At 40.7% G+C, this 23,599-nt stretch overlaps 3 protein-coding genes across 4 annotated transcripts; all 3 read left to right on the top strand.

Annotated features, from left to right (window-relative positions):
• Positions 1-1,157: 1,157 nt before the first annotated feature.
• Positions 1,158-7,293, top strand: gpr135 (G protein-coupled receptor 135). Its single transcript, XM_084054718.1, has 3 exons — positions 1,158-1,457; positions 4,392-4,529; positions 5,482-7,293. The coding sequence occupies exons 1-3, from the start codon at positions 1,426-1,428 to the stop codon at positions 6,806-6,808; spliced, it is 1,497 nt and encodes a 498-aa protein (XP_083910844.1). The 5' UTR covers positions 1,158-1,425; the 3' UTR covers positions 6,809-7,293.
• Positions 7,294-9,825: 2,532 nt separating this feature from the next.
• On the top strand, positions 9,826-10,767 carry LOC311043471 (DNA-directed RNA polymerase III subunit RPC6-like; the record flags this gene model as incomplete). Of its 2 annotated transcripts, XM_084054724.1 has the most annotated exons (2): positions 9,826-10,272; positions 10,384-10,767. In XM_084054724.1, 2 exons carry the CDS (start codon positions 9,826-9,828, stop codon positions 10,765-10,767), a joined length of 831 nt encoding a protein of 276 aa, XP_083910850.1. The 2 variants fall into 2 exon arrangements, with proteins under 2 accessions (XP_083910850.1, XP_083910849.1); XM_084054723.1 differs by having other exon boundaries at positions 9,826-10,767.
• A 1,004-nt stretch (positions 10,768-11,771) lies between these two features.
• Positions 11,772-22,829, top strand: fbxo21 (F-box protein 21; the record flags this gene model as incomplete). Its single annotated transcript, XM_084054479.1, has 12 exons — positions 11,772-12,013; positions 13,482-13,617; positions 14,417-14,526; positions 14,750-14,871; positions 16,985-17,131; positions 18,176-18,312; positions 18,430-18,566; positions 19,209-19,385; positions 20,476-20,608; positions 21,058-21,248; positions 21,724-21,881; positions 22,084-22,829. 12 exons carry the CDS (start codon positions 11,772-11,774, stop codon positions 22,338-22,340), a joined length of 1,947 nt encoding a protein of 648 aa, XP_083910605.1. The 3' UTR covers positions 22,341-22,829.
• Between the last annotated feature and the right edge of the window lie 770 nt (positions 22,830-23,599).

The raw sequence follows: 23,599 nt of genomic DNA on the forward strand, positions 1-23,599 counted from the left end.
AAAGAACGAAGTCTATATGTTTACAGTTTTAAGCGCGTCTTTTTGTACTCTCACACACCGGACATGGCTGCGGCACCAAAAGGGGGCGTGGCGACCAGTGTTGCCAAATTCTGTGACAGAAACAATCAACCAGGTCTAGGAAAACCAGCCCAAAAGAAGCGACTATGGGGCCGCACGAGCACTTTAAACATACATCAGCTATTTAAAAATAACTGATCTACAAGCTCACAACGCGTCACATCGCGACGCGTTGTGTGCTTGTAGATCTGCTTTTTTCAAATAAAATCTTGGGGGCAAATGACAATAAGCAGACCTGGCAACACTGTTGGCGACCCCCTTAGAGCCCACAGCCTTGTATTAGAGTTGAATGGCTCTGGTGACGACACGTTGCATCGACCATGATTGATTGAATATTTTATTAGCAGTTTGCGGAATAAAGCACAGGAAAGTACAGTTCAATACAAGGGTAGCTTAAGAGGATTTAAAACCCAAGAAAGCCCATGGTTTGTTTCCATTGTTTTTCACAATTAAGTGACTAGAAGAATGCAAAGTTTTGCTATCTTCTCCTTCTTCTTCTTATTATGATACATTTTCGGCTTTGTTCAGACCGGAGGAGAGAGTAAAGATACAATAATCAGTGTTGTGAGATTGTAGATCGGCTATTTTCGAAACCTTTTCTCTATGGTAGAGAGTTATAATATATTTCCAAGTCTTAAGGTTTGTAGACTCCAACCCTTTAAGTCTGGAAGGCGAGGTCTTCACACAGCTGGAGAGAAGACAGAGAGAGGCCAGGGTTGCCATGTCCGCTTATTATAAGCGACTTTGGGCTTGTTTTTCTGTTAAGTCACAGGTTGCGTTTTTTTGGGCTTTCTCTAACATTTTCATGTCAAGGACCCCCAGATTAATAGTTATTTGTCCACAGACCCTCCATCTGCCAGGGCGTCATACAAGAGGGGAGGGGCGGTCATACAAGATTTGTGTTGTTAAAAGTTTCAAATTTTCTTAAGCTTTTTTTTTAAAATAGCAGATCTACAAGCTCACAACAAGCTTTATGTGGCATATAGTCAATTATGTTGGACTTGTTTTCATAGATCTAGTTGCTTATTACTCTCACACAATCTGGCAACGGTGAGAGAGACCCTAGGAGCGACAGACAGCCAGGTATCGTATCAAATCTAGCCTAATATTGAGAAGCGATCTGCCTCTTGTTTGTTGGGTAAACAAAGTGCTGTGGGGGAAATCAGAGGAGGGAAAAAAAATCCACTGATCAGCAGAGCTATAAAGAAGAAGAACGGCATTGATCGTGCACGCTCCTGCTTTTGACGGATTTGCAATTCTTTTGCAGACGGATTCCTGTCGACACCTTTGATCCTGAATAGGATCGGCACAATGGATGATGACGATCTGCGCTATTATTGAGCTATTATGGAACTGAGGAGCGTTTCCATCAACAAATGGTGAAAACAAAACACGGGTATTAGAACCGTTATTGATCGTGCAATGCAATAGCCAGCTTGGTGTAATATTATGAATACATTCAATGGCCGCTGGTAGACTAACGTTATGTGTTGGTGTTTGCTGTTGGCTCTCAAAGTGGGGTCCGGGGACCCCCAGGGGTCCTTGAGGGGGTCCCCAGATAAATGGATAGTTAGGAACCAAATGGACCCACTTATGTGGCTGTAACTCTGAGAGTGTACAAATGGGGTCCATTTGGTTCCATTTGTACACTCAGAGTTAAGGTGGTTGGCTTGGTCCCCTAGGGACCCCTAGGGCCCTATATACATCAGCTATTTAAAATGTTGACATTTTTAGAAAAAATATATATATCATTTGTGAAATGTATAGATCTGTTTTGAAAATTTTGAATATTTTTTTACATTTTTACCACCACACATTGTGTATCTAGGGTCCTTGGCATGAAATATTTTTAGATGGTGGTCCGTGGCCAAATACACATTAATTTAGGGGTCCTTGACATGAAAAAGTTTGAGAACCACTGGTATAGTCAGAGTGGTGGAATAATACACAAGTGGGCTTACCTCACACTGTCGAGAAACTGATAATAACAGTTTAATAACTGATACAGTAAACTGTGAAAGTGAACTGATACAGTGGCTCACAGTGGTGGAAGAAGTACTCAGATATTTTACTTAAGTAAAAGTAGCAATACCACAATATAAGAATACTCTGTTACATGTATAAGGCCTGGGTTCAACATTTTACTTGAATATACTTAAAGTACCAAAAGTAAAAGTACAAAAAAAATGTTTGAAAATTAGCTTGTAGATCGGCTATTTTCAAATAGCCTAGGTATAAATTAGGGCTAAATTTAGGAATTTGGAGTGAGTTGGGCTGTTACCAAACTTAAGGGGTTAATGTATGTTTTATAATATAATAGTTTATACCTGCAAAGTAACTAGTAACTAAAGTTTTCAAATGATTGTAGTGGAGTAAAAGTACAATATTTGCCTCTGAGATAAGGTGGAGTAGAAGTTCAGAAAATTGGGAATACTCCAGTAAACTAAAAAATACCTAAAAAATTGTACTTAAGTACAGTACTTGAGTAAATGTACTTATAGTTACTTTACACCATTGTTGGTGTTTGCTGTTGTATCAGTCAGAGTGGTGGAATACACAAGTGGGCTTACCTCACACTGTCGAAACTGGTAGCCTAATAACAACACAACACTATACAGTGGTACGTGGCAACAACGTTTGTCCAACAAAGTAAAATAATAATAATGGATTTTATATTTGTGAAATCGCAAAGTGCTATACAATAGGCAATTGCATAAAAAAAGAATCATCACACCACTAAAAACATCAAATCATCAACCATCAAAATGGATAATATGCAGAACAAACAAAAGAAAAAAGCTATTCTGCCATTATACTTCTCATATGACGATGGAATGCAACAGAATAACATGCAATTACAGAAAACGGTTTCTTCTTCTTTCTTAGTTTTCTATTATAGCCTATTTTAATTAGCCTACACTGATCATGTAGGCTATATGTTAATTGTATAATACAATTATAATTGTATAATTTTATACGCTTCAAAATCTTTTCCTGTTTCATATGTCTGTTAATATTTGATGCTGCTATATTAGTTGACTGATGTAACACAGATGTATCACAGTGCACATCAAATACAATTTGTATTTGAAGTGCACTGTGATACATCTGCTCTGCTCGTTCACCTAGTCTACTAATATAGCAGCATCAAATATAAACAGACATATGAAACAGGAAAAGCTCATTTTGATTGCCCTATGTTTAAAAAACTAAGCCTAATAAGAATTGTATAGGCTTACTACAGCGCATCCAGATCAGAGCCTACATTCTAGATGTCATTCATTTGCCATTCATGTTGAAAGGGTGGAAAAGCACTGAGCCTTTCACCCTTTTGAAAGGTTTCACCCTTTTGAAAATCTGTAGCCTACGCCATTTATTTTTAAAGCCTACTATAATAGTCTACTAATACAGCCATTAGGCAGAATTTATATTTGCCTTTAAAAATTGTTCCAATTTGAACATGACATTCACAAGGGGTCTTCAACGTTTTTCAGGCCAAGGGCTGAGGCTGCAGAGAGATGAAGCAGGGACCTACACTACACATGTTGTATAAAATTGTGTTGCATATTACTCTTTCATTTGTTCATGTATTATTATTATTTTTTATTTATTTTATATATTCTTTTAATATTTCTTTATATATTCATATTCCATGCAACTTGATAAGAGGTTTTTAAAGCTAGCTCACGATATTTAGCTGATTGTCTCATAATGTCTGTTGACTGTTTGAGACTAGCTTGGAAGTGTTCCACTTTTCTTTTCTTTTTTTTTAAGTGCCCTTGGGTTGCCTCCAAGTGATGCTCAGATTTGATGGCTTCATAGATTCATTTGCCAGCACTGTCATCAGTGTTGTGTAAACTAAATGTTTTTTTGTTCGTTTGTTTACACAATCCTTGCTAATAATATGTTGGATTCATGTTAATGTGTAATTTCAGACATTACATTTTTTTGAAAGAAAAATAAATTCCTGTGACACAAACATTTGGCGTGTTAGGAATTTTTGTAGTAAATCTTAGGACTCCTCTAGGGGTCCCGGACCACCTGTTGAAGACCCATGGCCTTGACAAATAGTTCCTTACAAGTGCTGCAATTTTATCTCAATTATTTTTCTTTTTAGCTTTTAATATAGTGAATTTTAGCTGACATTGACAAAATAATTAGATACATTCTGTTACGTTTATTGAATATGGATAAAACATAAACAAATACAACATCTCCAAAAATAAATACATTTGGGGGAAAATGTTCGAGGTTTATGTAAACTATGTGACCGATGTTGACAATGACATGTAACACTGATAATCCTTTACAAGGGATGGACTTCCTCTCGTCTTATTTGGTCCCCCATTAATGGATTCACCTGGAAGCGAGGCCCAGACGGGCAGCAGTGTCGGGAACTACACCACCGAGACATCTGCTGCAAACTTCATAAATGAACTAGGCATTTCAAGGTAATTCCTTATTATAACCACATTTCTCCTTCCCTTTCTCACTTCCCACTTCGTTACCTCTGCCAGGAGATGTCTGTGTGTGTGCCTGTCTTGCCTACTACTGGACCAATCAGCATCACCTTTGTTCCGTAGCCGACAGGCTACAGAAGAGAATAGGCTATGGAACAAAGTCCCGCCATGCTGTGGAGCAGAACTAGCCTATTGCAGACATGAGACATGCACCCAGGCAGTGCACTAATTGCAGAGCAACAGTCCCTCCAGGCCACGGCATAAATGCCCCACCATATTATAATAGGCAGATTGCAGGATGATGAACACTACTGAGTGACATTTTGGCACTAATAATAATTTTAAATATTCCTTTTCCCTCCTTAATTTTTTGCCCCACTAGTGAGATTGCGGCTCTAAGGATAGCAAATGTCAGCCGATCCAAACCATACTGGTTGTAAGGAGTAGCACAGTGACAGTCTCGAGTGGCAGTTTCTTTCCCAAATAGCACCGAAGTACTAGTGTCAAACCTTTTGGCGAGTTTGGTAATGTGTTTTCATATGAACAGTTTATGGCTATACACTGATTTTAAATTTGTGTACAACTGTACTCTCTGACGAGCACCTCACCAATATTCCTGTTGTGCTTTTAGTTTTTCAGTGAATATGGAATCATTTATTTCAGTGCAAATATAAAGTATTGAGTTGAAACAGCGTGGTCACGGTGCAGAAATGATCCATAATTTTCAAACAGCTTCTGACACTTTCTCTCAATGTTATCCCTCAACCAAATCAAACCATTTGTATATGTATTGTTATAAGAAGTGATGTTTTCACAGTGTTATGTCTGGTGGTCAGCCGTTGTACATAATAATTGCCATATTTGGAGTATTGCACTAATCTAATCGAATTCGTACTACACACAAAATACACTTCTTGTTTGACCGTGATTCTTTTGTTCCTAGGGTGGTTTCTATAGCGACCAGCTTAACGACCACAACCACAGAGGCCATGGTGATTGGAAACTTCACAGGGTTCAGAGAAGGTGATGATCTAGAACAAATCCACCAGTCCTACCATCCTTCTGTGCTGAGTTCTGTGAAGAGGAACTCTGTCCTACATGGAGTCACGGTGGCAGCCCAGGCGATTGTCCTCCTGTCCATTTTCCTCCTGTCTAGCCTCGGCAACTCGGCGGTTGTCATCGTCATCATCAAACACAGACAGCTGAGAACAGTGACCAATGCCTTCATCATGTCGCTGTCTCTGTCAGACTTCCTCTCTGCCGTCCTGTGTCTGCCCTTCTCCTTCCTCATGCTCTTCAGTAAAGACGGCATTTGGATGTTTGGCGATCGTTTCTGCATAGCCAATGGATTTTTCAACATGTGTTTTGGCATTATCTCCACCCTGACCATGACCCTCATCTCCTTCGACAGATACTATGCCATAGTAAGGCAGCCACAGGCAAAAATTGGGCGCCAGAGAGCAGTTCAGTTACTGGCAGCCGTTTGGTTAACTGCTGTTATTTTCTCTTTGCCTTGGTATCTGTTTGTCCGAACCCCTAAAGAGGTCCATAAGCAGGGTTTCTACCACTGTATGTATGTATTTCACTCTGGGATGTCCCGAATGGGTACAGCTTATAGTATCTCTCTCATATCCATATGTTATCTATTACCCTTCTCCCTCATGTGCTTCTGTCATTATAACATCTGTAAGACAGTTCGGCTTTCTGAAATCCGTGTCAGACCTGTGACCACGTATGCCTACTTACTACGATTCTACAGTGAAATGCGAACAGCTACCACTGTACTAATTATGATTGTATTCATTATCTTGTGCTGGGGGCCATATTGTTTAATGGGGTTAGTTACAGCAATGGGGAACTACACATTCAACCCCACTATGGACACAGTGGCTATCTGGCTTGCCTGGGCAAATGGAGCAATTAACCCTTTAATCTACGGCCTGAGGAACCCCAACATATCAATGTTACTGGGACGCAGCCGGGAAGAGGGCTATCGAACGAGGAATATTGCTTCATACTTATCCAATCAAACCCAGAACCGGGAGACTCGGCCAAACCGAACAGACCGAATCAGGGACCGCTACATAAGTCGAGTTGGAGTGAACAACAGCCAGCTGTCAAGTTCAAGTCCTGGAAATGGAGGCAGGGGAGGGGAGGTAGCGATGTGGGCCTGTAAAAATCCTGCTGTGTTCTTCTGTCGAGAGGCTCAGCCTGACACCGCTACTGAACCCACCTCTCCAAAGGTCAAGACAGCTGACACGTGCTTGTGACAGTCTTTTGAAGTTTGAATCCAGAGACCTGAACAGGGATAGTGGATTCCATAAGAGGGAATAAAATGATGTGCAATTATTTGCGTATAACCACTTGAACCCCAGCATCCCTCGTATGGGTACGTCACAATAGGTGAACATTCTGTGAAAATAGCACATCCACGAGCTCACAACATGTTGAGGGTTGGCGTAGAGGGGGGAATAGAGTGGGACAGACGAAAACCTAAAAGGACAGACCCCTAGGGTTTTACTGGTTACTCTCACTTCCCCTGGTTTGAGCAGCGATAAACCACAATCAAACAGATTTGTACTTTTTTTGTAAATGATGACAAGATCTCTGTCACAGATGGATAAATATCAAATAATCTGTTTATGTATAAATGTGTATGCATATGTATGAGCCATGTTTGGCACCAGATTGATTATTTATTTAATTTTGCATTCCATGAATCCTAATCGATGTTGGACAAACTTTATACTCTTAAAATGTGAAATGTATTATAACAGTATGCGTACTTAAGTAAAACACTTTTTACGTGTCTCCATTGTACATTTTCTCAATGTCCCATCACATGGAAAATAGACTTAAAATGTTGCACACTGATCATAAATGCATTACATGAGATATGGTCTCAATTGGCCACATGGGGGCACTAAACTCACACAACGTTTATCCTGTTCACATTAATTGTGAGAATATTCCTCACACAAAATGCAATGCATGTATAGTATACGAACAAACAAATGAATCATATTAGAATTTTTTACTGATGCAAAACTGTATTTCTTCCCCCTAAAGCTTTTTGGTTTGTTGGCCAACTTGCACCACACATGGTGTATCAATCCATCACCTTGCTAAAAGAATGGCCTATGTCATTTGAGAAAAATATTTTTGCCTAAATCAGCTCTTCATGAATGATACTGGCCACCTCTGGTAAAATCACCTATATCCTTATTGAAAAGGATCATGCTGTTCCTTCCCCAGTAGTATAATGGCCTATCTCAAAAGTGTGACCTATAGGCCATTTTATGGCCTAAGTCACAAAGACAAGTGACTTAGGCAAAACAATCATTACTCCATTAATATTTTGTCAGGTTTACAATTGCCTAAGTCAAAACACAAATTGCTCTAAGTCGTTTAATCCTCTTATGTTACATAACTGACAGACGGCGTCATATATTGCTATAAACATTTTGGATGAAATGATTAAGAAATATCATATAGTTTGTTTTGGTTCAGTTTTGTCTGTTTTCTGAAAAACTTAAAAAAAAAAAATGACATATGCCATTATTTTAGCAAGGTAACAAGTCCATACTAGGTATAAACCGGCTAATAATCAGACAATCAAGAACGAGTGAGTCAGGTGTCATTAACAGCAACAGCCAAACCAAGATAATTAAGAATAATGTATAATAAAGGGTCACTGGGTCTCTGAATGAAACAGTCCATCAATAAATAGTACTATAAATGTACAGCCTATCATCAGTGAGTAGGCCTGTATGAATGAATATAGCCTATATGGCCAATGTAGAGTAAAGGCAGGAGATGGTCCAAAAATGTAATCATTAAGGACGGGATCCGTGGCTACTCCAAATTTGGCCAAGGTTACAGTCTGATCACAGAGACCCTTTCAACTGTCATTATAAAATGTAAGTTGTATATTTCATTTTAAAAAATGATGTTATGTGGAAGTACTTCTGTGGCCTACTGGCAGTGTGTACAGAAAATATGGACATGGCTAAATAACCAACTTTGAATTAAAAAATCACACCCAGTGTGAAGTGGGCGGTGTGTGGTCATCACAACATGACTCACTTTAAAAAAGGCTTTAAAAAATGACTTTCTTTAAAGTCCATACTGCTATTCATAGGGCTGCACATGTGTCATGTGTTTCGCTAGCCAATCACAGTCCTGAATTTGCAAAGTCAGCCAATCACATTACAGTTAGTGGTGATGACACTAGCTGTAATGTGATTGGCTGATATGAAAAAAGTATCGATTTGCATTAACAATGGAAGGGTTAGGGGGTACACAATTTTTTTGGTCGGTGTCCAAAACTCACTTATAGGGGGCGGCTACACCGCCCCAAAAACAAATACATAAGTGCAAGTAACCAACATATATCTGAATAGTAAACTAGCATCCTTCGAAAAAAGGTGACAAAAAGGGTTAGGCTATAAGGAGTGAGGAGCGCTAGGGGGTGAGGTGGAGTCTGAAGAGGTGAGTCTTAAGACTACAATGGAAAATTGGACGTTGAGTGCAGTTTTGTCTGCAAGGGGGAGTTTATACCACAGTTTGGGAGACAGGAAGGAGAGCAGGTCAGAAGTGGAATGTTGTACAGGGTGTTTTAGAAAGTCTCACAGAATTCCTGTGTTAGCTGAGGTGGGAATGGGTTGTGGGGTTGGATCATGTCCTGAAGGCCCAGCGGTGCCATGCCTTTGGTTGCCTTGTAGGCCAACACCAGTGTTCATTGTACTGGGTGCGAGCAGCAACCGGAATTGATTGATTGAAGAGAACACAAAAGAGGAGAGACTTGAATGTTTTGGGAGGTTGAAGACCAGGTGTGATCCACAAATCTGTGTTTCTACCTGTCTGTATGTAGTCCCATTTATGCCCATATATGGAGATCCTTGATGTCATCGAAATGATGTCATAGTCCTGGCATCATAGACTGGCCTGCAATTTACTCCATACTTGGGCATGGGCATGGCTGACATGGACCTCCATATAATTATTTGATCAAAGCTCCTTATATGGGAAGGCATATGTCATCAATAAGTCATGATGAGTCAGATCTGTAGCCTGCTAACTGTAGCAACTGTTACATTCGTATTTAGTATGAAAACCTTCAACCATTGAACACCATTGATGAAGGAAATGCTATTAAGCCGTCACAACAGCTGCAAGCTATGAACAATAAGTGACTGCCCCCAATCTGAATATCCACCATTAAACAGCTTTTTAGGACCCAGAATCGCTCTCTTGCTACTTAGGTGAGACTTAACTCATATAATACATGGCAGAGGTCAAAGTCAAGAAGGAGTTGAATGACTCTGATATTGAGGAGATAGAAAACAGGATAAAGGCACTATGCCAGCAGTTCCCTTATGGCCTCACAGACCAGGTGATTCAGAATGACATGCCTCACCTGCTGCCCCGGCAGAGAGCCATGGTCCTCAACAGACTGGTGAAACTGGGGCAGCTGGAAATGCACAAGTCAAAAAACAGCACTGTCCCCATTTTCGTCGTGACGGATACGCAGACAGCCAGTAAGCTGAAATGTACAGACATCCAGGAGAAATTGGTTTACCAGGTCATCGGGGACACAGGGAACAAAGGCATCAAGAGCAAGCACATACGCTTTAAGAGCAACCTCCCTCTGACTGAGGTAAACAAGATACTCAAGAACCTGGAGAGCAAGAAACTCATTAAAGATGTCAAATTCGGGGCTGCGTCTGCCAAGGTGTACATGTTATACGACCTACAGCCGGATCGCTCTGTGACCAGAGCAGACTTGTACATTGACCAGGTCTTTGTGGAGGTCCTCAACCAGCAGTGTTGTAAGTTCCTGCAGAGCAAGGCTGAGGCAGCGAGGGACAGCAAACAGAGTCCCATGGTTCAGAGGAACAGCTCCTACGCCATGCCACACGAAGTTTGGAAATACATAAGTGAACTGGGCATCAGCAAGGTGGACCTGTCCATGGAGGACATAGAGACCATTCTGAACATGCTGATCTATGATGGGAAGGTGGACATGACCATCGTCGCTGTCAAGGAGGGGACCGAGGGCAGCGTAGACGGACAGATGAAGCTGTACCGAGGCGTGAACCCCATCATCCAGCCCACTGGACTGGTCAAAGCCCCCTGTGGACACTGCCCGGTGTTTGATGACTGTCACACGGGAGGTGAGATCTCTCCAGCCAACTGTATGTACATGAAAGAGTGGTTGGACTTCTGAACAGCAGACTGACCTATACTGTCTGTCCTGTCTGACTTTCTCTATGATGAAAACATTTGATGTGCTATTTTCTGTCTATGATCCATCTGTCTATGTATTTATCTCCATTTGCATGGTGTGTGGAAACCTGCGGATCAAACTTGGACAAAAAAGTAAAAATACAAGTAGCTATACACAAGAGTAAAATCATATGGTTTTGGTTCCCCAACAATGTAGCAACAATAACAACAATAATAGACAGACAATAAAAAACTAAATAGCAACATTAGTAAGACATATATATATATATATATATATATATATATATATATATATATATATATATATATATATATATATATATATATATATATATATATATATATAACTATGCACAAAGTACCTTCAAGCACCAAGTGTGCTATGACTGACTAATACATCATTTTTCAATTTGTCTTACTAATGTTGCTATTTATTTTTTTATTGTCTGTCTATTATTGTTCTTATTGTTGCTACATTGTTGGGGAACCAAAACCATATGATTTTACTCTTGTGTATAGCTACTTGTATTTTTACTTTTTTGTCCAAGTTTGATCCACAGGTTTCCACACACCATGCAAATGGAGATAAATACATAGACAGATGGATTTTGTGTGTGTGTGTACACGCACACACACGCACGCACGCACGCACGCACACACACACACACACACACACACACACACACACACACACACACACACACACACACACACACACACACACACACACAATATTCTGTATATACCGTATATACATATATATAGAGAGAGAGAGAGAGAGAGAGAGGGAGAGGGAGAGGGAATTATTGTTATTTTATTATTATTATTATTATTATTATTATTATTATTATTATTATTATTATTACAATCCACCGGAAGGGGAGGGAATTGGGGGCTCCAGTCCCCGCCCTAAGCCCGCCCCCTGCGCCATAAAGAGGCCGGGCCGGAGCAATGATGTAATAAGAACTGGAGTAAACAGTAAAGATGGCGACGCAGGGAGCCAGAGAGCGGCTCTCATCACAGAGCGTCAACGGCACTACCGTCTCCTCCGAGCCCCAGAACAACGCCAAGAAGCTGACCTCCCTGCCGGCGGAGCTGCTGGAACACATCCTCTGCTCCCCGGTCCTCCAGCACGACGACATCTGTAACGTCTCCTGCAGCTGCAAGAGGCTCCATGACGTGTGTCACGGCAGAGGGAAGGTCTGGGGACACCAGTACAAACTCAGGTGGTGATTTTATTATTTAGATCTCTCTCTGGGTGGTATAGACACGTTTTCCTGATCATCTGATTATTATTTGGTTAGACTACTTTTAGAAAGAAAAAAAAAAGATTCTCAGTTGGGTTTGAAAAGGGTTTTTCTTTTGCTGCAGATTCCACAGGAGCTGTCAAACCGTTGGACATTCTGCTGATGTAATTTAACATCATGTCCACCAGGCCACAGACAGGCTTTACTATGCAGTCAGTTTGAGCAGTGGTGGGAAAAGTACTCCCATTTGCTGTACTCTACTCATGCTGTACGCATCAATGCTGCAATGTAAAAATACTCTGTTACAAGTAAAAGTCTGGAATTCAAAATGTACTTGAGTAAAAGTAGTAAAGTAGTAGTTTCAAAATGGACATAAAGTACCAAAAGTAAAAGTGCTCAGTATTGGAAATTAGAAATACTAAAGTAAAGTAGGCCTATATATACACCTCCAAACTGTGCTTACGTACATGCACTTAGTTACTTTCCACCATTGTTGGCAAGCTACTTTTAGGTGTCCAAAATGATTCTCAGTTGGGTTAAAAAGGGTAGTTTTTTTCTTTTTGTTGCAAATTCCACAGGAGCTGTCAAACTGTTGACAGATTCTGCTGATGTAATTTAACATCATCTGTGGCCTGATGATGTTAAATTACATCAGCAGAATCTGATGTAATTTGGTTGCATTTATACAGTCTCTGAGTTACAAATGCCATTTGTCAAATGGATAACGCTTTACTGTGTATACTGCAAGTCTAAGCTCAAATGTTTTTGTTCATTTTACCTTGGATGTTCCATGTGCAATACAAAAGAATGCAGTTCTTCTTCCCACAAACCCACCTTTGAGAAGTTATTATCCAGCAGATTGCAATGCTTTTGTCTTTACAGAGAGAAGGAAGGCAATTACCTGCTGTACTGCTTGGTTGTCAGAACTTGTCACTACTCTCAGCTGATTTTGTGTTTTTATGATCTGAGCAATCATATGGATAAGTTTAAGAATGTATGCTAAACTTTAGTAATATAAACTAAACATGTATTGTTTTGAAATGATGCCAGGATTAGGAAGTATTCGCAAAAGTTGAACAGCTTTTCAGAATCAAACTTTATTGTCACATCACCTTACAAGTAACATGGGGGAAATTCGTAATTGTGCAGGCCCATCAATGCAGTTAAAATAGATAGAGAATAAGCATAGTAGAATAAGGTGCATAACAAAGTGTCTAATGTGCATAATAATTTAAGAGTATGTAAAGGATAGTCCATTTAAAACACAGATCAGTTCAGTCTGCTTTAAAAACACTGTTCAGTTCAGTCTGTGCAGTGGCCACAGGCTTAGCTCTTAAGACTTATTCAGCAGTCTAATTGCTGCTTGATAGAAACTGTTGAGTCTGGTGGTATTGCTCCCGATGTTTTTAAACTGTATTTGAACCATGGCATTAATTGTTCTTAACAGATGGCCAAGATTACAGAAGTATTATCGTCAGAATGAGTCTTGTGACTGGCTCAGAGAATACCGAACGCGACATGTCGTTGGTTTACAGATCAGAAGGACGGTAGAATCAATCTCCAAGAGATTCTTCACTGAGGTTGTAAGTAACCCCTCTAAGCTCGACCTTAATGTTACCACTCTCACTATGTTGGATTAGAATTGAAGCCTGCCCTATGGTAACTTAAAAAGTAGGCTATTAATAGATTGTCAGTTTTTGATTGATTGAATACTTTATTAACAGTTTGCAAATAGTACAGTGGTAAGGATTATACAATGGTGCTAAAAGGATAAAACAAAAAGCCCTGCGGGTTTATTTCAATGGTTGTCCTGTGTATTAAATTCATAGATGTAAAGACATACAATAATATATCCTAGACATCATCAACACTAGTAGCAATAAAACATATATGTACCGTAAACAGTTGGGCGTGGGGGGGTCATTTCTGGTGTTAAAGTTAGACGTTAATCAGACCAGTTACCATTTGCAGACAGGTGCTCTTTTATGGCGGTTTTGAAGGGGCTAAAGAGTCACACTTTTTAATGTCTGTTGGTAGGGCATTCCACATTCTGGTGGCATAGCAGTAGAACGAATGTGACCCCATTTTTGTGTCAGTGGTGTGCCACTGGCCAAATGAGGCAGAAAGAAAATTTTAAAAAGTAGTCTACTCTAGCAATGGAGATCAATGAAACCAACTTAAGCCTGCTTGATGTTTATTGCAAACTCTGTCCTGCGGTAATATTTGCTGCAGGCATAGTTCTTCTACAGTAGCTAATGTTAGATTAGAATGTCATTTGGTTCTGTGAACTGACTTGCCATATATGAGTGTTTTGTTTTCGTGTGTGCATCAGAGTATTTGAGTTTGCAAGTTTTCAAACTAACCCCGAGATCTGTGACACAGCCTTGCGTCGGTCAGGTGCTGGGAGACAGCTTTGCAGAGATTGAGTCACTCGGCGCACCGGAGCACTTCTGTGAAGATGAGCTCCTTTTCATACTCAACACAGACAAAAGGTGAGAGCCGTGCTGTAGCCGCAGTAAAATCCTTTGTGTTCATTAATCTCATAAGAGTGTACAAATGGACCCTTAAGTGTCCATTTAGTTCAAGTTGTACCCTCTTTGGAATTAAATGAACACTGGGATTTTACTGTGTATCCACAGTTCATACTGTACTTAACATGATATGAGTATATGTATAACTGTGTCATTATATTTATTACTTTGAACTGCTCTTTAGAAAAAGCTTGACATTGAAGTACTATGCGAAGAAGATCCTTTACTTCCTGAGACAACAGAACATCCTGAGGAGTTTGAAGACATTTTTGGAACAGCCTGCAGAACAGCAGGCAGCTCTAGAAGGTTAGACATCACTACTACACACATGGACTATGATTTCATAATGCTGGTGTAGGGTATGGGGTGTGTCTGGGTAGCTCAGTCGGTAGAGCAACCGCCTTTGGACCGCAAGGTTCTGGGTTTGATCCCGGGCACCACCAACTCGGTGTGTGAATAGCACAGCTTGGGTAAGCCGCCTGTGGTAAGTACTGGGAGCTGATGGTAGGTGTTGCGCTCCACCTCAAAAGGGGATAGACACCCACCCTCATTCTCGGCCTGTACCGACAATAAGCCTCTCCGACTCGCTTACTTACTAACAAATGTACAGTTTTCTACCATCTAACCAGTTGTGTTCAAACCAGTTTTGTTTATGAGGAGTGCAAGGTCTCAGAATGTTGCTTTAACCTGTTTGGTGTTTTTTCCATTGACCATAATGCCTAGTAACAGTAGTCTCCACTCTCCATAGCAATTTTCTGCTTTAGCGTTACATGAAAATAAGTTGCAACAAGATGTGTTTAACGCTTAAAATAGATGACAAAAACTGATAATCATCTAAAGCGATGTGCAGGATTTTAAGCAGGCACCTCTGGTGGTAGGACTCCAGGGCTCTTATGTGTCTACTGCACAGTGTAGGTGGTCCATTTCTCTGCACCATATAGGAGCGTGGGCAGGATAACTCACTGCCTTGTAGACCAGCAGCTTGGTCTTTGCCAGCAAGTCAAGAGTTTTCAAAGACCCTTCTACAAAGCTTTGCAAAAGCCCCACTGGCATAGCAGATGCGATGGTGTACTTCACTGTCAATGTCTGCCCTTGAGGCGAGGTGACTACCCAGGTAGGGGAACTGATCCACAGAACACACAGTGCTAAACCAACCTCCTATAGACACTACTAAAATAAGTCCCTTTCCCACAGGACAAAAAACCCACCAACCTTCACTAACGTATGTCTTTTGTCATTAGTGCGAAAGGTTATAATCAGCATTAATTCCCGGGATAAATGACTGGAGTAGGCACCGGTATTTATTTGCTCCAGCTCCGAATAGCTGTGATGGAAACATGACTCCCAGGTAGACACGCTCATTTTTGTCCCTTTTTCCAGCACGATTCTATGAGTTTTTCCTTGGCTCTAATGTTACAGTTCGAGTGTGAGTAGCCTGGCGATCCAGTCTCTTGTTTCACTCTCATTCATCAGTGCGAGTATTTCACTCGCATTTGCGTGTAAACCAGAAAAATAATTCACGAGGACAGAGTGCGAGTAAAGATTACTACTGTAATCTTTTTAATTCAATCTTTCAGAATCTTGTATTATTCCCCTCCAACCCCGTGCCTCTTGATAATTGCAAGCAATCCCAAAACAATTATTGTCATCAGTTTGGGTAGTTTTAGTTGCATACCGGCTCTGGTCAGAGAGACTGAGAACGATAGTGAGGCAGAGAGTGACAGTGAGAGAAAGCAAGGACTACTTGCAGGCATTTCATGAATGCACCTCCATGAAGCATACTCATTTCTGGTGAAAGAACATCATAATTAGTGGATATAGCTGTAATGTTATTCCCATATGATCTGATGCATTCACAACATTGAACGTGAAACGCCAGGGGGAAAAACAGAAAGTTGTCTACTGGCAGCGGGAAAAGAGTCAATCGTTTACTGTATTTACTTTTTCCATGTTTAGAAAACCTGCATACATCTGCACATTTTGGTGGAAATCTTTGGGCAAAGTATTGGTGTTATTATAGAGCAGCCAGGCATTATGTAAAACCACTAAATGTTCAGTTTCTTTGCATGTTACATTTTATGTAATCGCAAAGTAATTTAAAATCTGTAACTAAACTAAGGTTTATATAGCCCAACCAATGCCATATTTTTGGGTCCAATCCTGATTTTGGACAATTCTAGACCACTGATTACTGATGTTTCAACCGATATTTTGTAAAAAGAAAGAAAAAGAAACAATCTTACAAGTCCTATTCAAAGGTGTTCAAAAATAGAAAATCTGCAAGTGAAAAAGAAGTGAAACAATGGCTGATAAATCAGCCAAACCAATATATTATAGGTCAGGCTCTAAAGTTTATATGCCATGTAAAGTAAAAGCTATGTCTGAACCATATTCTGTATTGGTCTCCTCTCTGTCCTAGGTGCTGTGCTGGTGGACCAGTATTGTAACCCCTTGGCAGATGTCACCGTAGACAGCATATCAGCCCAGCTGGAGGAGATCACAGATAAGGTGAAGAAGATGCTGAGAATCAAGAATCCTTCCCACCCCAGTCTGAGGATCGCTCAAGGTGAGCCTTCGACTTTTACTTTAACTTAATTTGTTTATTTGGACAGGACAATGCATATTAATGGACGTCACATGGATGTAAATACACCGGATTTAGCAAAGATCCTCACAGAAAACATAAAATCAGAAAACAGACAGACAAACAGTGGGATACATTAACATAACATTACATAGGGAACACAGCATAAAAATAAACCTAAAACAAGATCACAAATGGTTGCAGCTTTGGTTTTCAAGCAACCATCTTTTCAGATTGAATTTAAAAGCTGGAAATGTAGCACAATCCCTTATACACAGAGGAAGGCCATTCCATGCTACACAACCCTGTACTGAGAGGACTGTAGTTACACTCAGGGAGAAAAATCCAGGTTATGCTCCAGGCTATGTTCTCAAAGTGCATTAGAAGTGGGCATTTGAACGGCCATAGCCCAGGCTTCTCTCTCATGTGCCTTTTTATGATTAAAACAGTCAAACATAGATCCTTCTGTTGATCACTTTTTCAATTGATAGAATAACCGAGAAGCAAGTTTTCTTTTTTCATCAACTGAATCGATTAGTCTGATTTATGCCCCATTTGCTATTTTATACTTTGTCCTACAACGGGTCACACAGAAATAGCAAAAATAGTTGATCTACAAGCTCGCAGATTACAGATTAGGTATTTTGTTTTAATGTATGACTATGAAACCTCTTGCCTATAATGACATTCCCAAAATCGATTATTTTATTGAAATGGATCATTTTTGTATAATCGATTTAAATGTATTCAGTGGTGCTGACTTCGGCGAGTCGCGGACAGTATGAATGCTCAAATCTCAGGACAGTATGAATGCTCAAATCTCAGAACAGTATGAATGCTCAAATCTCAGAACATAACATGAGACACGTAGTGTCATGTTATTCATCGAGACGTGTCAACACTTGCCTCAAATAGAAAGATGCCATTTTTTGTAAATTTTCTTTACAACAAGTCACACATCATGAATTATGCATTACCATTCAGCTAATGTTCTCATGAAATGTTCTCATCTGATCTGTAATCCAGGTGACTGCTTCGTCGTGGAGGACTTTGAGCTCCAGAGGCAAGTGGTCAGCACCCTCAATTGTGTCCTCTACGAGCAGCTGCAATACAAGGGCAATGAGTTTGACTATTACAACCCTTTGAACTCCTACATCCACCAGGTATATGATTTTCAGATATCATTCTCCAGGACTTCTTTTCATAGGCGTCACACATTTTACGCTAATTGTCTCGATTCACTTTCATAAAATGACAGAACACACTTGCGTTCCCTCCAGGTGCTACTACGCCATACGGGCATTCCCATAAGCCTCTCTGTTCTCTACATGACGCTGGCCAGGAAGTTGGGCGTTCAGCTGGAGCCCGTGAACTTCCCCAATCATTTCCTTCTACGCTGGTGCCAGAAACCAGCAGGGTATGTCCTTAACCTCTCTCCCCTCGTGGCCCAAGAGCAGGTGGTGGTGTGTTGGTGGGGTGGTGAAGTACAGTGCCACCTGTCCAGTCAATAGCATTTAACCAATGACTATAATGTCTGGGGTTTTTTAATCCTTCAAAACAGACTTATTTTCTATGGGTTAGCTATGCTACTACAATCCTAATAACCCACACATTTGAGTTAAATGAAATAGAATTTGTCTTTAAAAAAAGAAAAAGATAACTGAAACTGTGTTGTGTGCCAAAACTAACTAAAGCAAACTAAAACCATTGAGAAACTGTCCTTAGTTTTTGTTTTTGTCATTTTATTTCATAGGCAATTTATTTCATACATAAGCCAAATATTTGGAGTGGATAGTAAGCATTTAAAAATAAATAAATAAACAAAACTAACAAAACTCCTTTAAAAAATAAACAGAAACAAGGTTATTATAGTTTAGCATTTTCTAACTGGCCTTGAACCTTCTTGATCCCTGATTCAATTTAATTTTGGCCGCTCGCCTACAGTCCAGTAACCACAAGCTCGAGGCCATTCTTGTGAATCAGTCACACAATGCATGAGGTTCTATGAATGACTTGTCTGTTTAAATGTTGCGTTGACCAAATGTCCTCCCTCCAGCAGCGTAGACATCTATGACTTTGTCTACATCGATGCCTTTGGTAAAGGCAAGCAGCTGACAGCTAAGGAGTGCGAGTATCTCATCGGCCACCAGGTGACAGCAGACTACTACAGTGCCATTAGCACCACAGAGGTGCTGCTCAGGATGGTTGGAAACCTGCTGAACATTGGCAAGAGAGGGTAAGGGTCAGTGATGGAAGAAGTACTCACATGTTTTACTTATGTAAAAGTATCAATACTGCAATGTAGATCTACTTGTGCAGAATCTCCCATTTCACAAGTTCAAAATATATAAAAAGTCTTTTGAAAATAGACGATCTACAAGCTCACAATGCGTCGCATCGCGAGCTTATAGATCAGCTATTTTCAAATGGCCGAAATATATATATATATAGGGCTGAAGTGGTTAGTGTGTTTTGTAATAATAATAATAATAATAAGTAACTAGTAACTAAAGTTTTCATATAATTGTAGTGGAGTAAAAGTACAATATTTTCCTTTTGAGATGTAGTGGGGTAGAAGTATTAAATTGTAAATACTGTAAAAAAAAAATGTTTTTAAAAGCACAGTACTTGAGTAAATGTACTTGGTTACTCTACAGCACTGGTAAGGGTCTACATTAAAATTGTAAACACGGCCACTTGGTGTATATGAATGGCTGGTAAGAGGAGGGGTGAGCAGGTGTGGACTGGGGAGTGGATCGATAGATGAGTGTCTGGCCAAATAATGAATGTGTCTGAATCTCCCATCTCAGGGAGACTGGGACAGGTAGAGGGTTATTTGTCTGAAAGTACGGACATGCATTGTAATGGAATGGGCACCCTCAAGGTTCATTTATATTGAATGTAACGTTGGCTCATGCTAAGTCTAGTGTTGAGAAATAGTCCAGTCTGGGCTCCAGACCAGGGAGAGAAACACTGGAATAGTTGTATTGATGGATGCTTAAATTATAGGATCAGTTTACTTTCTGGTTGGGTTATGGAAGCGTATTGTTGCAAAAAGATACAAGGATCAGTGTCACGTCATTACAAGGTATTTCCATGTTATAACATAGATTCAAATTCATCTAACAATAGGTTATCACATAATAACTAAGATAAATAGGATAGTAAAGTGTATTGTTATAACAAGATAAGTTTGTATGTCATAACATGAAAATAACCTTTCACGTTATAACTTGATACTGATCCTTTTGCTTCTTTTTCTGCCATGGCAGCAGTATACCTCCATATCTGCATTAACTTGAGCGCTGTTGTGTGGCTCCTTGCAGAGAGGGTAATGAGAAATCCTACCAGCTGCTGAGGGACTCGCTGGACCTCTACCTCACCATCAATCCCGACAACGTCCAGTACTTGCTGCTGCAGGCTCGCCTCTACTTCCACCTTGGCATCTGGCCAGAGAAGGTGAAGACACAGAACCCGGGTTTTATCTTTCTGCCTCTTTATTGGAGGGCGTTCCTTCTTATGAGCTTTTCTCGTGTGTAAAAATGTCCACGTTTTGCTGAGTGAGTTAATAGCAGTCAGTAACACTCTAACAGGGGATTTATGCTTAGTCGTACCGTACGACGGAGTCACGTGTTGAAAATAACTGATCTACAACCTCAAAACGCGTTGTGAGCTTGTGAATCTGCTATATCTGACACCCAACTCCGTTGTGCGGTGGAGTGTAAACAAAGGCCTACTGTTCATCTTAAGTAAGAGGTGACTAGTTAATCAATAACTAACTTAAGCACACTGTCGATAGGCTACATGTGGCAGGCATTTGAATTGCAGAGTAAACGATCATAATTGTTAATCCACACTGTAACACTACATGTTTTGTTATTGATCTTTCATTCAACCCCTTATCTCAGGTGCTGGACATTCTGCAGCACATCCAGGCGCTGGACCCCTCCCAGCACGGGGCAGTGGGCTACCTGGTGCAGCACACGCTGGAACACATCCAGCATAAGAGGCACCCGGTGGAGCCTGAAGTCAAGAGGCGCAGCGCTCCAGAACACGGGGAGGTGCAGTACTCTGTGGGCCTCGTCATGAAACACAAGAGGTGGGTCCCAACTCCCATCATAGGACCTTTTTAAAGACGTCCTAGCGACTGAAAGAAGCTCACGTGTACCACACCAGCTGATCTTTTAAACTTTTGTTACAGTGTAATGTTGGTCAGCTGTCTTTATCCATAGCTTTCACTGATCACCAGTTATGTAGTGTACACCTCTCCCTCCACGAGTGTATAGGGAGTTTTAATGCCTAGAAACTTTCTAGGCATTAACAACTAGGACAAGCATATGAATTGTTCAAATCTGAGTGTTTCTGTGCCAAAATGTGTAAATAATATGTCAACCATTGCCTTATCATATAAAGTATGTATTTTTCTAAAAAACAAAATGTATATATATATATATTATAATAATGTCTGCAATGCCCAATCCTGGCATGCATCTACAGTATATTGAGGTTGAGCAACCCCTTCCTCCTGTATAGCACTAATTTGGTGTGCCCCTCCCACCCCACCCCTCCATCAGGTCGGGCTATAACTGTGTGATCTACGGCTGGGACCCCAAGTGCACCATGAGCCAGGAGTGGATCACCACCATGAGAGTCCAGCAGCTGTCCAGCGGGGCCAACCAGCCCTTCTACAACGTCCTGGTGCAGGACGGCACGTGTCGCTACGCTGCACAGGGTGAGCACACACACGAGCTCACAATGAGCCACGACCCGTTGAAAGCTTGTAGATCTGCTATGTTCTGTGCCTGGCACACCGAATGACAGAGAATTGATTAAGCATTACACACCAATTCATGCCAGAACTTCTTTTTGCCATCACACAGTTATACCACGCAAAGTATATGACACACACCTGTGCCTTGTGGTTGCTCTTCCAGAGAACCTGGAGCCCCACTCGGCCCCCCTGGAGATCGGCCACCCGGAGGTGGGCCGCTACTTCTCCGAGTTCACCGAGACCCACTACGTTGCCAACGAGGAGCTTCAGACGCGCTACCCAGAGGACATGACCGAGACCCTGGGCACCGTGCAGGAGCTCTACCACAGACCGGCCCTCCCCAGCGGCGCTGCTGCTGGCACACAGGACCAGGGCCCCCCCGCCACAGACCAAAACAACCACCAAGCCACGCCCATGTAGCAAAGCATGGATCCAGCAACCCCCTAACTGCCCAGGAGAATACTTCCCTCTGGACAGCCATTTGTCACATGCCAACTTGATATTGTTTTACAGTATTCACTGAATATTCAGGTCAGGTCTCATTCACAAGTGTAACACTAATTTCACTTTGTGTAGGATATAGCGACAGCTATACCAGTCAGCCATATTTCCAGAGACTGTTGAGCTTGCCTAAGGAGAAATTAGGCAATAGTTGTAATTTTGCACGATACCCTTTCAGTATTGGTCTATTGAAATGATCTACTGGAGGATTTGATATTAAAGAGGAGTAATGAGATCAGGATCGGTAGCCAGACATAAACATGTTCCGATCCTGAATCCATGGAATGCTTCCATGCCTGGACAAAACCATCCCTTTCCCTGCAATCACACACAAAGACTAACACACATACAAACAAAAAGATGAAGTGAACTTTGCTTTTAAAGGGATATTTCACTTTCAAAAAAACTTTTGGTCATTTTATGGTCTACTCAGGCTTTAGTGAGCCCTCCAGACCGTTTTTAAGTTGCTTTATTCAGTATTTAGATATTTGATATTCATTTTACCAGCCACGCCCCCTTCCTATACAAACCCATTATAACTTAAAACTCAATTTTTAACCTGTTTAACCATCAAAAACACCCGTCCTTGGTTCTGGTGACTCACCCTGCCCTCCTAATGCGTGAGGGGGCCGTGTTTTTTTGATTACTTTTTTCATTTATTTTTAATATATATTTTTTGTATTTAATTTTTTCATTTTCCAAAAAAAAATATAAAAAATAAATGAAAAAAGTAATCAAAAAAACACGGCCCCCTCACGCATTAGGAGGGCAGGGTGAGTCACCAGAACCAAGGACGGGTGTTTTTGATGGTTAAAAAGGTTAAAAATGTAGTTTTAAGTTATAATGGGTTTGTATAGGAAGGGGGCGTGGCTGGTAAAATGAATATCAAATATCTAAATACTGAATAAAGCAACTTAAAAACGGTCTGGAGGGCTCACTAATAGTCTAGGACCTGGCTAAGATATGTATGCACTTCATTTAGGAGAGAATATCTCAACTGTTCTTGACTAATATGACCCCAAGGAACAACTTAGGAACGTTGACTAATTCTCTATCCGGGACGAAATACCCAAAAATGACCACGCCCTTTTAAAAGTGTTCACACTCTGTGTGCGACCTCCAACATAGCTGTATTTTCTAAACCGTTTGTGCGACAGATTTCCTGAGGTGCTCAAAAT

Source organism: Gymnoscopelus microlampas (assembly GCF_963454915.1).
Source record: "Gymnoscopelus microlampas genome assembly, chromosome: 4".
Taxonomy (NCBI): Eukaryota; Metazoa; Chordata; class Actinopteri; order Myctophiformes; family Myctophidae; genus Gymnoscopelus; species Gymnoscopelus microlampas.